The sequence below is a fragment of the Monodelphis domestica genome, chromosome 2 (assembly GCF_027887165.1).
Source record: "Monodelphis domestica isolate mMonDom1 chromosome 2, mMonDom1.pri, whole genome shotgun sequence".
NCBI classification, from domain to species: Eukaryota; Metazoa; Chordata; class Mammalia; order Didelphimorphia; family Didelphidae; genus Monodelphis; species Monodelphis domestica.
Genome location: NC_077228.1, coordinates 267,779,587 through 267,792,203, shown reverse-complemented (window position 1 = coordinate 267,792,203; position 12,617 = coordinate 267,779,587). Strand labels below are relative to the sequence as shown.

The following is a 12,617-nucleotide window of genomic DNA, read 5'->3' as shown; positions in this document are numbered from 1 at the left end:
CTTGGTCAAGAGTTATCTGCTTCCTATATTCCAGGTTAGTTCTCTCCATCTCACCCTACCTATCCCCCAATCCCTTCCTTTTAGTTAATTCATTTAGAGACTTCTCAATCAGACTTTTTCTTAGATTTCTTCCCTCTTGATCCTCTTCCCTCTTCCATCCACACTTATCTGGTCACTTTTCCTGAACAGCTCAGTAAATTCCCTCCTTTTAATTTCCCCCCTACTTCTTTATCTAGAGGCATAGCTACCTATTTTGAGCCTTAGATTCTCACCTTTCCCAGAACCAATTCTATTCCATAGTTTTATTTTTAGATGGAATTGTTGTCTGGATCAGGAATTTTGTACCCTCTCCAGACCTTACCCTGCAAGTTGCCCATGTCTTCCTCTCAAGATTTGATACTTTTTCTTGCTTTCTCATCTAAATCTTAAAAAATTAACATTGTATTATTTCTGCATCGCCATGTTGGTTTGATTCATTAAGCAAAACATTCATCTTTTAAAACCTTTACTGATGTTGATATTACTTCTAATTGTCACTGATTTCATTTGTTTTTATATCACCCTAATTTCCAAAAAAATATCTTTCTTCCTCCTCTGAGAGAGCTATCCTTTATGATGAAGAATACAAAAGAAAAAAGCAGTTCAATAAAACTAACACATCAACTAAGTTTGACCTCTGCATTGCTTCACAACCATAGTCCTCTACCTTTCTCAAATGTCTCCTCTGGGGCCAAGCATTGCTATAACTTCACAATGTTGTTTTGATTTTTTTATTGTTATTGTTTCTATTTACATTGTTCTGGTCATTATGTAAATTGTCTTGTTGACTTTTCTTATTTCATTTTGCATCAATTCATACAATGCTACTCATGCTTCTCTTCATATTTCTTTTTTTAATCCTTACCTTCCATCTTTGAAATGATACAAGTATCTGTTCCAAGGTAGAGGAGTAATAAGGAGTAGAAAATAGGAGGTTAAGTGAATTCCTCAGGGTCACAGATCTAGGATGTGTCTGAAGCCAAGTTTGAACCCAGGACCTCCCATCTCTCTATCCATTGAGCCACCCAGTCACTTGACCACTTCTTACAAAGCAGTGATATGCCATTACTTTTATGTGCTGCAATTTATTTAGCCATTGCTCAATCAGTGGTTACCTATATTGTTCCAAGTCCTCATTAATAACCTTATGACTCTTAGAATCTCTTTCTTACTTCAAGATGGTATTTGAGCACCATCTTCTATGTGAAATAATCCTGAAACTTTCAATCACTAATCTCTCCCTCTCAAACTACATGGTATTTAGCTACTTTCTATTCATCTGTATTTTTCTCTTTATTCTATATATACTCACATATGTTCTTATTGAATCCTGTTAGAATTGCAACAAACCTAAGGGAAAATAATCTTCTAAGTAAAGGCATAACATGCTGGTACTTGAGGAGACAAAAAGATGTGTAAGGCAGAGTCTTTCCTTGAGAAGTTTAAAGTCTAGTAAACAAGCTGATGTGCTCAAATAACTAAAATACTAAGTAGATTGAGAGATGTGAAGATATTATAAATGGTAAGTGGTGTCACCATCAGTTGTTGCGACTCTTCCAAGATTTTCAGCTGCCATAAATTCCCCACTCATGTAAGCCCCAACCCAGTACAGAAGATGGGTCCTGGAGGATAACATTAAATAGGAAAATAGTAAAAAAAACTATTAAGCATTTAATATGTACAAGGCATTCTAGGATGTGAGTAAAGTCTGACCTTCATTGTGTGACTGCAACCCTCTAAACGTCTTAGGTCCTCAGTTTTCCCATCTGCAAAATGTTGGATATATTAATATATATATATATATATATATATATATATATATATATATATATATACTATGATATATATTACTTCCTTCCTTACATTCATGCCTCACACATTTATGAAGAAGGAATTTCTCAGCAGAATGTGAGTCCATTTGGTTAGTACTTCCCTTTCCCAGAATGATTCCTGGAGATGGTGAGTTGGTAGTGGGGTTAGAGAAAGAAAAGATGAGGAAATATTTCCTTTGAGGACATGGCTGAATAGTAAATGGGGAAGTCAAATGCAACTCTCCTGCTGCTGTTTTTGGATCCACAGAGAAGGAGGAAGCTGACCTTGAGTTCTCTGGAAGATCCTTTAGGAGCATCCTAAGAGTGCTTGGGCTATCTGGCTCAAAGAGATGGGACTAGGCTCATTACACCTGCATAACTAATGGGGATATTGGGGTTCTTGTTTCAGAGTCACCACTACTGGGAATGATTCCTTCTTGGAAGACCCTGCTGCTCACCCTGGGGTTCTTCCTAATCGTAACTATAGGAGGTTTTATGTGGCACCTGGGCCACAAAAAAGGTAAATTTTTTTTTTCTAAATAAAAGTTGATGTGAGGAGAGCTGGGTGACTGGAAGAGATTGGGAAATGGTATAAAATTGGAATGGTATGGAATCTCATCTCTTTGAGCCTTGGAATCTCTCTGTCTCTGTCTCTGTCTCTGCCTCTGACTCTATCTCTGTCTCTCTGTCTCTGTCTCTTTCTGTCTCTCTGTCTCTCTCTGTCTGTCTCTGTCTGTCTGTCTGTCTGTCTGTCTGTCTGTCTCTCTCTCTCTCTCTCTCTCTCTGTCTGTCTGTCTGTCTGTCTCTGTCTCTCTCTCTCCACCACCCCCTCTCTCACACACATACAGATGCACTTTTTTTTACTTGACTATCAGTTGAAAGAGCAGCTAGGTGGCACAGTGAATACTACCAGGCCTGGAATCAGGAAGACTCATCTTCATGAGTTCAAATTTGTTTTCATCTTATTTGCCTCAGTTCCACATCTATAAAATTGAGCTGGAGAAGGAAATTGCAAACCTCTTCAGTATCTTTGCCAAGAAGAACCCGAATGATGTCACAAAGAGTCAGATACAACTGAAACACCTACACAAAAACATCAAATAAAATTAATCTTTCAATATATGATGTAATTTGCGTATGAAACATGTATGAATGTGTCTGTGTATATATACTATACACTTGTATATGCCTTGTGTATGTATATATGTAATATATGTATATATATGACAATCTGTGGATCTTTATTATGTAATCTATGTGTGTCTCTGTCTCTGTCTTTCTCTTCTTCCTTTTATTTCTCTTTCTCTCTTTATCTATCTCTCTTCATATTTTTCTATCCTATCTTCTTTCTTTTCTCTCTTCTGTCTTCTTTCCTTATGTCTTCTAGTCTTTTTTCTCTCTCCCTTTGTCCATCTTTTCTTCTTAACCTCTCTTTCCTCTTTCCCTCCCTCTTATTTTCCCCTATATCCCACTCATCTCTCCCATTTTCTCCTGAGCACCTCATCAGTAATTATCCAACAACTGATGAGCACATTTGGGGGAATTTCAGATAATTCTGATTCACTGTACTCTTTTTTTTAATTACCCTCAGCTTCTTTTCTAGTATCAACTCTAAGATTTAAAAAAAGTAAGGGCAAGGTTAAGTGACTTGCCCAGAGTCACATAGCTAGGAAGTGTCTTAGGACAGATTTGAACCCAATTGCTCCCAACTCCAGGTCTGGTGCTCTATTCACTGTGCTAACTAGCTACCCCTCAATGCACTCTTTCAAGAAATCTGGGAACTTTGCTATGTAACATCACCTACAGTATTATTATTAATCCCTTTTGTGAACCCATAGTTCACAACCTCAAAGAAGAGAAAGACAATACATGTCCAAGAAAAAACAAATATAATGAAAGTGGGAGTGATAGAGACAACCGAGCTCAGTTCTCAGAGCTCCCAGGATGACAAGGACCACAAAAGCCTCCAAGCAGTAATTTGATCATTCTATCCTAGATCTCCAGTCATAGAATAGAGAAGAAAAGTTACTGGTCTTATTTTCCTGGGACATGGTGGAGAGCGTTGTGCTTATTATTAATAACAATATTTAACTATTAGAGCTAGGGTGGAATAGTGGATAAAGATATGAGTACAAATCTTTTTGACTCATACTGGCTGTGTGATTTGGGACAAGTATTTCAACCTCTCAGGATTCTAGACAGCTCTAGATTTTCTTTTTATGTTCAAAAGTTGCCAGTCTACATTGGTAGAGCAAATTTTCTCACTGAGCATTCCCTACACTAATGGTATTATAATCCTGAGAAGAAACAATGAAAATATTTCTTCAATACTTCCAAACATCCATGACTTCACAAGAACAGATACTCCCTATGAGGATACTGATGGCAATGCCCCATGTCTCAGATAGTTTCAGGAATTTCTGTAGCCAAAGCGTTTCCTCATCTGGAGGTCAATGATCAACCTCTCCAACTTGCTAGGTTAATCCATGAACCACAGAGAGAATCCATCACCAGGCAAATGCTTCATACTTTCTGGCTTGATAAAATCAGGCAAAAGCTTTTGTTCCACTGATAGAGCCTTAGAAAGTCCAGAACATTCCCATTCTATGATAAGAAGTATAAGCAGGGCATTGAACAGTAATACCTTATAATTGTATATGATATTATACCAGGATGTATAATAAATGTTTAACAATAGGCTCTCAAAAATGTACCTAGGGCATACATTTAAATTTAATTTCATTATTATCATTTTTCTCCATCACTTTCTTAAGTCAGACAACACAAATAATAAATCAAGTCCTGATTTCTAGTGATTTGTTTTTTTTCTGAGTTGTAAATATGCTCACAATGAAAATTTAACAATTATCTCTCCAGTCAATATGAGCCAGTTCTAGCACAACAGTGGCATTATGGTTACAAAGCATTTCCTTATATGTTTTCTCATTCTGTCCTCACAATAACAATAGAGTTGCCTCTTTTTTATAAATGAGCAAATTTAAATTACTAGGGATTAAGCCCCTGGTTATATGCCTAATAAGGAGCTGATCTTCTGCCTCTAAACTGAATATTCAGATCATTATACTCTGCTGTCTTCTGTTTAGTTGGCACACATGTAACTCATACATTGGAGATAATGGCATAAAGGCCCTGGGCACATTTGGGGAAATTTGTTAATTCTGACTCATGACACTCTCTCAAGAAACATGGGAAACTCAACATGTAACATCCCCTCAACTGTTATTACTAACCTCCCTTGGCAAAGACATAGAAAAAAAGAGAGATAAACAATACATGTCAAAGAAAAAAACAAATAAATTGATAGATTTAAAGCTTTCCAAGATCATAAAAATATAGAACTAGAGCTAGAAGAGACCTCAGATGCCCTCAAGGTCAACATATTCATTTTATGGATGAGGACGCAGAGGCTCCAGGAAATCAAATGACTTGTCCAAGGACATAGAGGTAGTAAACTGAGATTTTTGCTCAGGTTTTTTGGAGTGATAATAAGAGTTCACAAAAAATATTAGCAACCAACAATGAACAACTCTTCCCCCAAAGGCCTGTATAGCCTCAGGCGCTTATAATCATGTACTTTGCAAAAGAGCTAGGTGGTACTATAGATCGAGTGCTGGCCCTGGAGTCAGGAAGATCAGAGTTCAAATGCAGTCTCAGACTCTTATTAGCTATGTGAACCTGTGTGAATTATTTAACTCTGCCTCAGTTTCCTCATCTGTAAAATGAGCTGGAGAAGGAAATGGCAAACCACTCCAATATTTTAGCCAAGAAAACCTAAAATGGGGTCACAAAGAACCAGACATGACTGAAACAATTGAACAATATACAAATACCCACGATTGTTATGTTTCTTATAGTTTTTCCAATGGTGCTTACAGCACCCCTCATTAATTCCCAGCAGGTGGCACCCTTCATTTAGTTCTATTCACCTCAGTACACAGCAAGGTGCTTCAGAGTTTGATGCTGTGATTTCTTTATAAGGAGCATGAATATTGCAAACATGAAAAATTGATGCCAAAGAGGAAAGTGACTTCCAATATTGGCATCTAGAGGGGGACTCTGTGAACCCCGAGTTGGTCCATCTTAGCATCTTGTTGGAGTCAGAAAATGTTAAATTATTTAATAGAGTTTGTGCAATCAAAAATGACTGAGCCAATGAAGGAACAGACTGCTTTGATCTCCAATCAGATGTCATAGGCTCCTTTCCTGAAAGCCCTCTAGAGGCTAGTTTGAGATGCTGAGCTTAATTTATTTTACTCAATTTATCCCAGTCTCCCTGGCTCCAAAGGGTTGTTTATTTCAATGTCACTCTGCCTAAAAGAAGATTCTCACTGTAAGTCTGAAGCATTAAATACAATAGAAGGAGGCGGTGTGATATTATGGGAGAGAGGGAACAAGTACTATTACTAGTGCTTGTTAATATTTTTAGTTTGTTTAAAATTAGGCAAAATCCATTGATAGATGCATACATAAAACATATAATGACCCTATTTGTTCTCAGAAGACCCTAAGAGCGGGTACTATGACTCCATTTTACAAATGTGGATACTGAGATGTTTTAGGGTATTACTTAAACTCCCTGCTCCTTTCTCAAGGTCTTAGAACAAGTGGGTATCATTCATCCCTTGACTTTACTCCATTATTTCTGTCATCCTAGAGGCGGTGTCCCTGTTCTCCAAATCAAATCAAATACAAAAATTTGTATGCCATCTTGTTCTACTGGTCTCTCCCACTCCTCCTTATCTGCATGCCAGGCACTAAGCTAAGTATTTTATAAACATTTGATCTTCACAATAACTCCAGAAGGCAGATACTATTATTATTTGCATGTTACAGCTGAGGAAACTGAGGCAGGTGGAATTTAAGTGACTTATTCAGGGTCACATAGCTAGCACATATCTGAGGCTGGGTTTGATTTAAGTCATTTATTAGTTTATAGTAGCAAGGTTCAATCAGGAAATAGATTATAGTCTCCAGAACAAAGATCTCCAGTTAATAAGCAACCCTGAATGCTGCTTATCAGTGAGTTCATGGTCAAAGTGGGAGAAGTCATTCTAAGTTCAATTTTTCTTTGTTAAGAGAGCACATGCTGGGCATTCTTTTACAGATGAGGTGAAATGGCATCTAGTCACTAGTAAACTATTTATATTTTTTCCATAAATTTTCAAGATTTAAAAAAATTTATTCAATAAGCTACAGGCTTGACTTGTATCACTTTACCTTTACCAAATAATCCTTTACCACAAAGTTGCTTCTGTTAAATCATATAAGAACTGAGGCAAGGAGAATTAACTCCGTCCTATCAGAGTGATGGTACATTTTCTGGTAGAAGGCTCAAATTCCCTATATCACTTATTCTTTTGATATGTGTGTGTGTATGTGTGTGTGTGTGTGTGTGTATTCATTTGCTATAAAAGAATAGAGAGAGGGACAAGGCAGCTTTCATTGGAGTAGGAAACTCTCACAAGATCAGTAGCTTCTCTGCAACTTTGGAGAGTTGCCTGGGACACCAAGAAGATAAGTTACTTGCCTGGGATCACACAGACCAAGTGTATTAAAATCAGGATTAGATTTAGATCATCCCAGTTCTTAAGAATGCAAACATAAAGGAAAGACAGTTCTTGCCCTCAAGGAAATTACATTCTGAGAGAAGATATCCCTCCTTGGAGGAAGGGTAGCATTGTCTTCAGAAAACATAATAAAATCCAAAGGATGAGAGTTAATAAACACATTAAAGCTCTCATTGTAGGTAAAATATATATATATGCTTTTTATGTATATATCTATACATTTTCCCAGATTAGACAGGAACATTTTGAGTGTTCAGATTCAAACCTGCTGCCCTTGGTGATAAAGGAAGAGAAAATCCAGGATTCTAGGGTTCGTTTTTAATATCATATTTCTATTCTACTTTTCTTTGTCTTCCTAGGATATTAATGTATTTAAGCCCAATTTATTCCCAAAATGTGAATACTACTACTAATAATAATGATAATAATAATAATAATAATGTTGTCTTACACTCTGAATCTGATTCCACATCTCTCTCTCTCTGTAGTGAACTGTATTCTAGACTCAAAAACAGCTCATCCTGAACTCATCATTTCAGAGAAGGGTCGATATGTGACTCGTGGAAACATGAGACAGAATCTGCCTGACAATCCACAGAGATTTAATTTCCTTCCAAGTGTGCTGGGCCAAAAGAAAATCACATCTGGGAAACATTACTGGGAGGTGGAAGTTGGGCCTGGGTCTGGGTGGTTCCTGGGCATCTGCAGAGAAGATGTGAATAGGAAGAGAGATACTCAAGTGACACCTGAGAATGGTTTCTGGATCATAGGCAGCTATGGGAATGATTACTGGGCCATTACATCACCTTCTACCCTCCTCTCCCTCAGGGTATCCCCCCATAAGATTTGTGTTTCCCTAGATTATCACCGTGGGCAACTTTCCTTTAAAAATGTGACTGATGGGTCCCACATCCACACATTCCACATCACTTCCTTCTCTGGTACCCTACGTCCCTTCTTCCTCTTGTGGTCTCCTGATTGTTATGTTCCTTCAGGAATATTACATGGGTTGGGAGGAGTCCAAAGAACCACCAGCCACAAAAGTGACCACATCCCATCTTCAAGGAATTCTGCCTCTCCAAAAACATTATCATTGGCTACTGAGGACCAAGATTCCTACTTGATTCCCAACTTCCTCTTATCTACTCGAAAGAGTATCTCGGGACCAAAAAGATGTTTGATTAGGAATCCTGGAACCTTTATCCGGATTCTTTAAAGTACCTAATATCTTCTCAGGAGTTCTTTTCATCTCCAGTGTTTTGATTCCCCTCCAGGAGCCATTACATCTCAACTATAGCCTCTCATGATCCAGATTCTAAAAAAAAAAAAATCTAAGAAAAAATGGGTGGCGGTGGAGAGAGGGTAGGAAGAGCAGGAAGTCTGTAGAATAAAAAATCTGAGAGGTAGTTCTACTATATTAATCAAATAATTACTATGAGAAATTTTCTAGTAGAATCTAAGTCTCGTGAGGTGAGAACTACTTTTGGGGTTTTTTTTCTCTGTATCTCCAAAGATTAATAAAATGTGTATTTGTTGTCTAACTCTTCATAACCCCTATGGACATTTGATCATGAGGCTTTCTTGGTAAAAATATTAGAGTAAATAGAGGGTAAGTGACATGCCTCAGGTCAAATGACTCAAATATCTAAGGCTAGATTGGAACTCAGATCTTCCTGGCTCCAAGCCCAGTACTCTATCTACTGTGCCACCTAAAGGTCCCCATCCAACTTCTAAGGGCTTATTTAATGAATAAAAGTGAAAACATTGTGTCAGAAATTGGTACATCTACCATCCCAGTTAATAAAATTGCAGAAGGCAGAGCCTTCTCTATTGAGTGATTTAGTCAATTAGATGTAAACAAGTCCTCAATCAAATTAAGAGAAGTGAAGTCCTTTGATCATTAGATAAAGTCAGGTGACCACATAAGACATGTATTGGGATTAAGACATACTCTTTGGCAATGGATGAAACACCAGCTGGGAGATGCTTTCCCCCTGGAGCATTCCATCTGTGAAGTGGTCAAGCTTTGGAAGCTTCTGGTCTCTAGAGCACCTTGAAAAGGAAGGCTCTTGTCCCTAGCAGAAAGTAGTCCTCCTCCCCTCATCAAGAATACCATTAAAGACAATGAACCAGAGCCAAAAAATAGCTGGGAGAATAGAGAGACACACTCAGGACAAAAAAGGTAGCTTCAGGACTCTGAATCTGACTCTCAGATTTCAGCAAAGAGTTATGCACAAGAGAACTTCATGAACATTCCATAAAGGGAAAAAAGAATTCCCAGTAACCAAAAGCCTCAAATTGCCCTTTTGCCCTCATGTATGCCTCACCTCATACTTTAAGCTTATTCTCACTCCCACCGGAAAGACTATATATATATATATATATATATATATATATATATATATATATATATTTGTGAGAGAGAGAGAGCTTCAAACTGTTTCAGGGGATGGGGGAATTCTGTAACAACTGTCCATGCCATACCAGCTTAATAAATTCTTCTTTTGAAAAACTAACAAACTCAAGTTAATTATTAATGGGAAATACACTGATGTGACTTCTGAGAAAAAATAAAAACTTAATTTCTAGTCCTAGAATACTTATTTAATTTTCTCCCAGTTCCTTTTTACTCAGTATTCATCTTCCCCATATGCATGAATAAATGAATATATCTGGACTTGGATCTTTCTTTTTCATCTTTGGTTTAGAACATTTTAAGCACTCTCCCTTTAGATAAAATCACTGTGGATCCCTATTTGCTCAGATTTCATTCTACTCTTTTCAAACATTTAACTGTCTTCAATTTAGATCATAATGGCTGGTGTATGGGCTGTCCAGGGAGAACTATCACCCCTGGTGAGAGTCCTTGCCAAGCTCTTTCCAGGGATTCCCATCCACCTCTGGTGTCCACTTATCATCCAGCTTTCACTGTGACTCTAAGAAGCTACTAAATCAATTAACAACTTTAGAAAAATTGCAGGCTATAAAATGAATGAATCATCATCATTTCTATATATCACCAAGTCCAAGAGAAAAGATAGAAATATAATTTCCAATTTAAAATAATCACAGATAAAATAAAATACTTAGAAGTTTACTTGTCTAGACAAATTCAGAATCTATATTAACACAATTTTTAACACAATTTTTTAAAAAGACACTTTTCACACAAAGACAACTGGAAAAATAGTTGATGGGGTTGTGCGGTGCAAAAAAAAAATAGAAAAGGTGCTTTAAAATATTGGAAATGCTTTGAAATCCTTTTTCAAAAGGCATTTTTAAATCTTGTGTTTTTTACTAGTTAGCAGATATTACCAATTGGGTCCAGAATACACAGTAGCAAATGACCATCATAATCTACTGCTTGACAAACCCAAAGAACCAAGCTTTTCAGGCAAGACTTCCCTATTTGACAAAAACTGCTGGGAACACTGGAAAGTAGTTTGGCAGAAAGTAGATATAGACCAACATCTCATACCATATACTAATATAAGGTTAAAAAAGGTCTATGACAAACATAGAGTATGATATCATAAGCAAATTAGAGAAACATGGAAAATTTGACCTCTTGGATCTGTGGAAAATTAATATTGAATTGGAATATTTTGTGAAATAATTTTCCTTTTAGATACTCCTCTCTCCCTGCTGTAAGATTTAAATTAATATCAATAACTCCAAGTATTATATTTATAAAGTTTATTAATAATCATTTCAAGTAGAAGGAATAAAAAACAAAAATAACACCACATGAGTAAATTCTCCTGCCTAGCCTAATGCCAGGTTTCACAGCTGTTGATCATAGGAAGAAAGTGGCAGAGCTACACAAAATTTATATCCTCCCTATGTAGCATGTAACATGAGAAGGAACATGGAATGCTGGGAATTGAAATTCTGGGGAGCAGATTCTAATTACACATTTCCCAACAGTCTTATTCTAAGGTCAATCTGAGATAATTTCTACCCCATCCCTCCCACCCCCAGCTATGAAATCAGGTTGAGATCTTTTTGTTGTTGTTGTTTAGATCTTCAAAGGATCACAGAATTAGAGGCAGGGAGGGTCAACCAGCCATGGTGAACCCTGATTAAGAGTGTGATCTACAGTTCTGTTAGACTAACCAACCATGGTGAGGAGGAAAGGGTATGTTTGGCATCCTTTTCATATGGACAAAGACCCGCCTCTTCCTGTGAAGTAAAGAGGGAGGAGTTGAGCTATCTAAGTTCATTTTCTCAGTGCCTATTTACCAATCAGAAATGTTTTAGGATGTCCAGGGGAGGGACTGAGTGATTACATCACAAGGGATAGCATGCTGGAGGTGAGGACTTTTGCTCTGTGTTCTTGTGTGCACATTCAACTGCCTACTTTATATTATCTTAAACAGCAGGCTAATAAATTAACTTAAAATTAAGAAATACTTCCTCTCAAGAATTTCAATTGTTACAGATCTACAGATGAGGGAAGAATTTGTGACCAAAGAAGAGATCATGGAAAGTAAAATGAATACTTTAGATTATATTAAGTAAAAAAGATTTTGCACAAACAAAATCAATATAATAAAGATGAGAAGGAAAACAGGAAACTGGAGGGGGAAGGATTGATATTTACAAAAAGTTCTCTTCTAAAGACCTAATTTCTCAACTATATAGATAATTAAATCAAATTTATAAAAATGAGAGCCATTCCTCAACTGATAAACAGTTAAAGTATAGAAAGAGGCAGTTTTCAAAAGAAGAAATAAAAGCTATCTAGAGTCATATTGATGCTTTAAATCATTATTGATTAGGGAAAAGCAAATTAAAACAACTTTGATGTACCACCTCATACCTACCAGAGTCATTAATGTGATAGAAAATGAAAATAATGTGAAAAATTGGGGCACTAATGTACTATTGGTAGAGTTTTGAACTGATCTAGCCATTCTGGAAAATAATTTGGAACTAAGGAAAGCTAATGTTAAATTATATTATTTATTAACAATATTTCTATGAATCCATTCCCTCAAACCTTAGCCTCTGAAAGTGAGGACGTTTCAAACCCCAATGCATTTAACTGGGCAAAGACCTTTGTTCTTTGTTAAGGCTGGGCAGACACATCTATTTTTTATCTATAAATAAGAATCCACCCCCTCCAAGGCATTCCTCAAGCATATGTCCTATTGTCCTTGCTTAAACATAGCATCTT

At 36.8% G+C, this 12,617-nt stretch overlaps 1 protein-coding gene across 1 annotated transcript in view; it reads left to right on the top strand.

The window, feature by feature from the left end:
* Positions 1-10,110, top strand: part of LOC103104482 (butyrophilin subfamily 1 member A1-like) — a 25,546-nt gene extending 15,436 nt beyond the window's left edge. Inside the window, exons 5-7 of the mRNA XM_016430976.2 lie at positions 1-34; positions 2,260-2,370; positions 7,927-10,110. The exon at positions 1-34 is cut by the window's left edge and continues 245 nt beyond it. Coding sequence (XP_016286462.2) covers positions 1-34; positions 2,260-2,370; positions 7,927-8,654 — 873 coding nt within the window. The 3' untranslated portion in view covers positions 8,655-10,110. The remainder of the gene's footprint in view (positions 35-2,259; positions 2,371-7,926) is intronic.
* Positions 10,111-12,617: the final 2,507 nt, after the last annotated feature.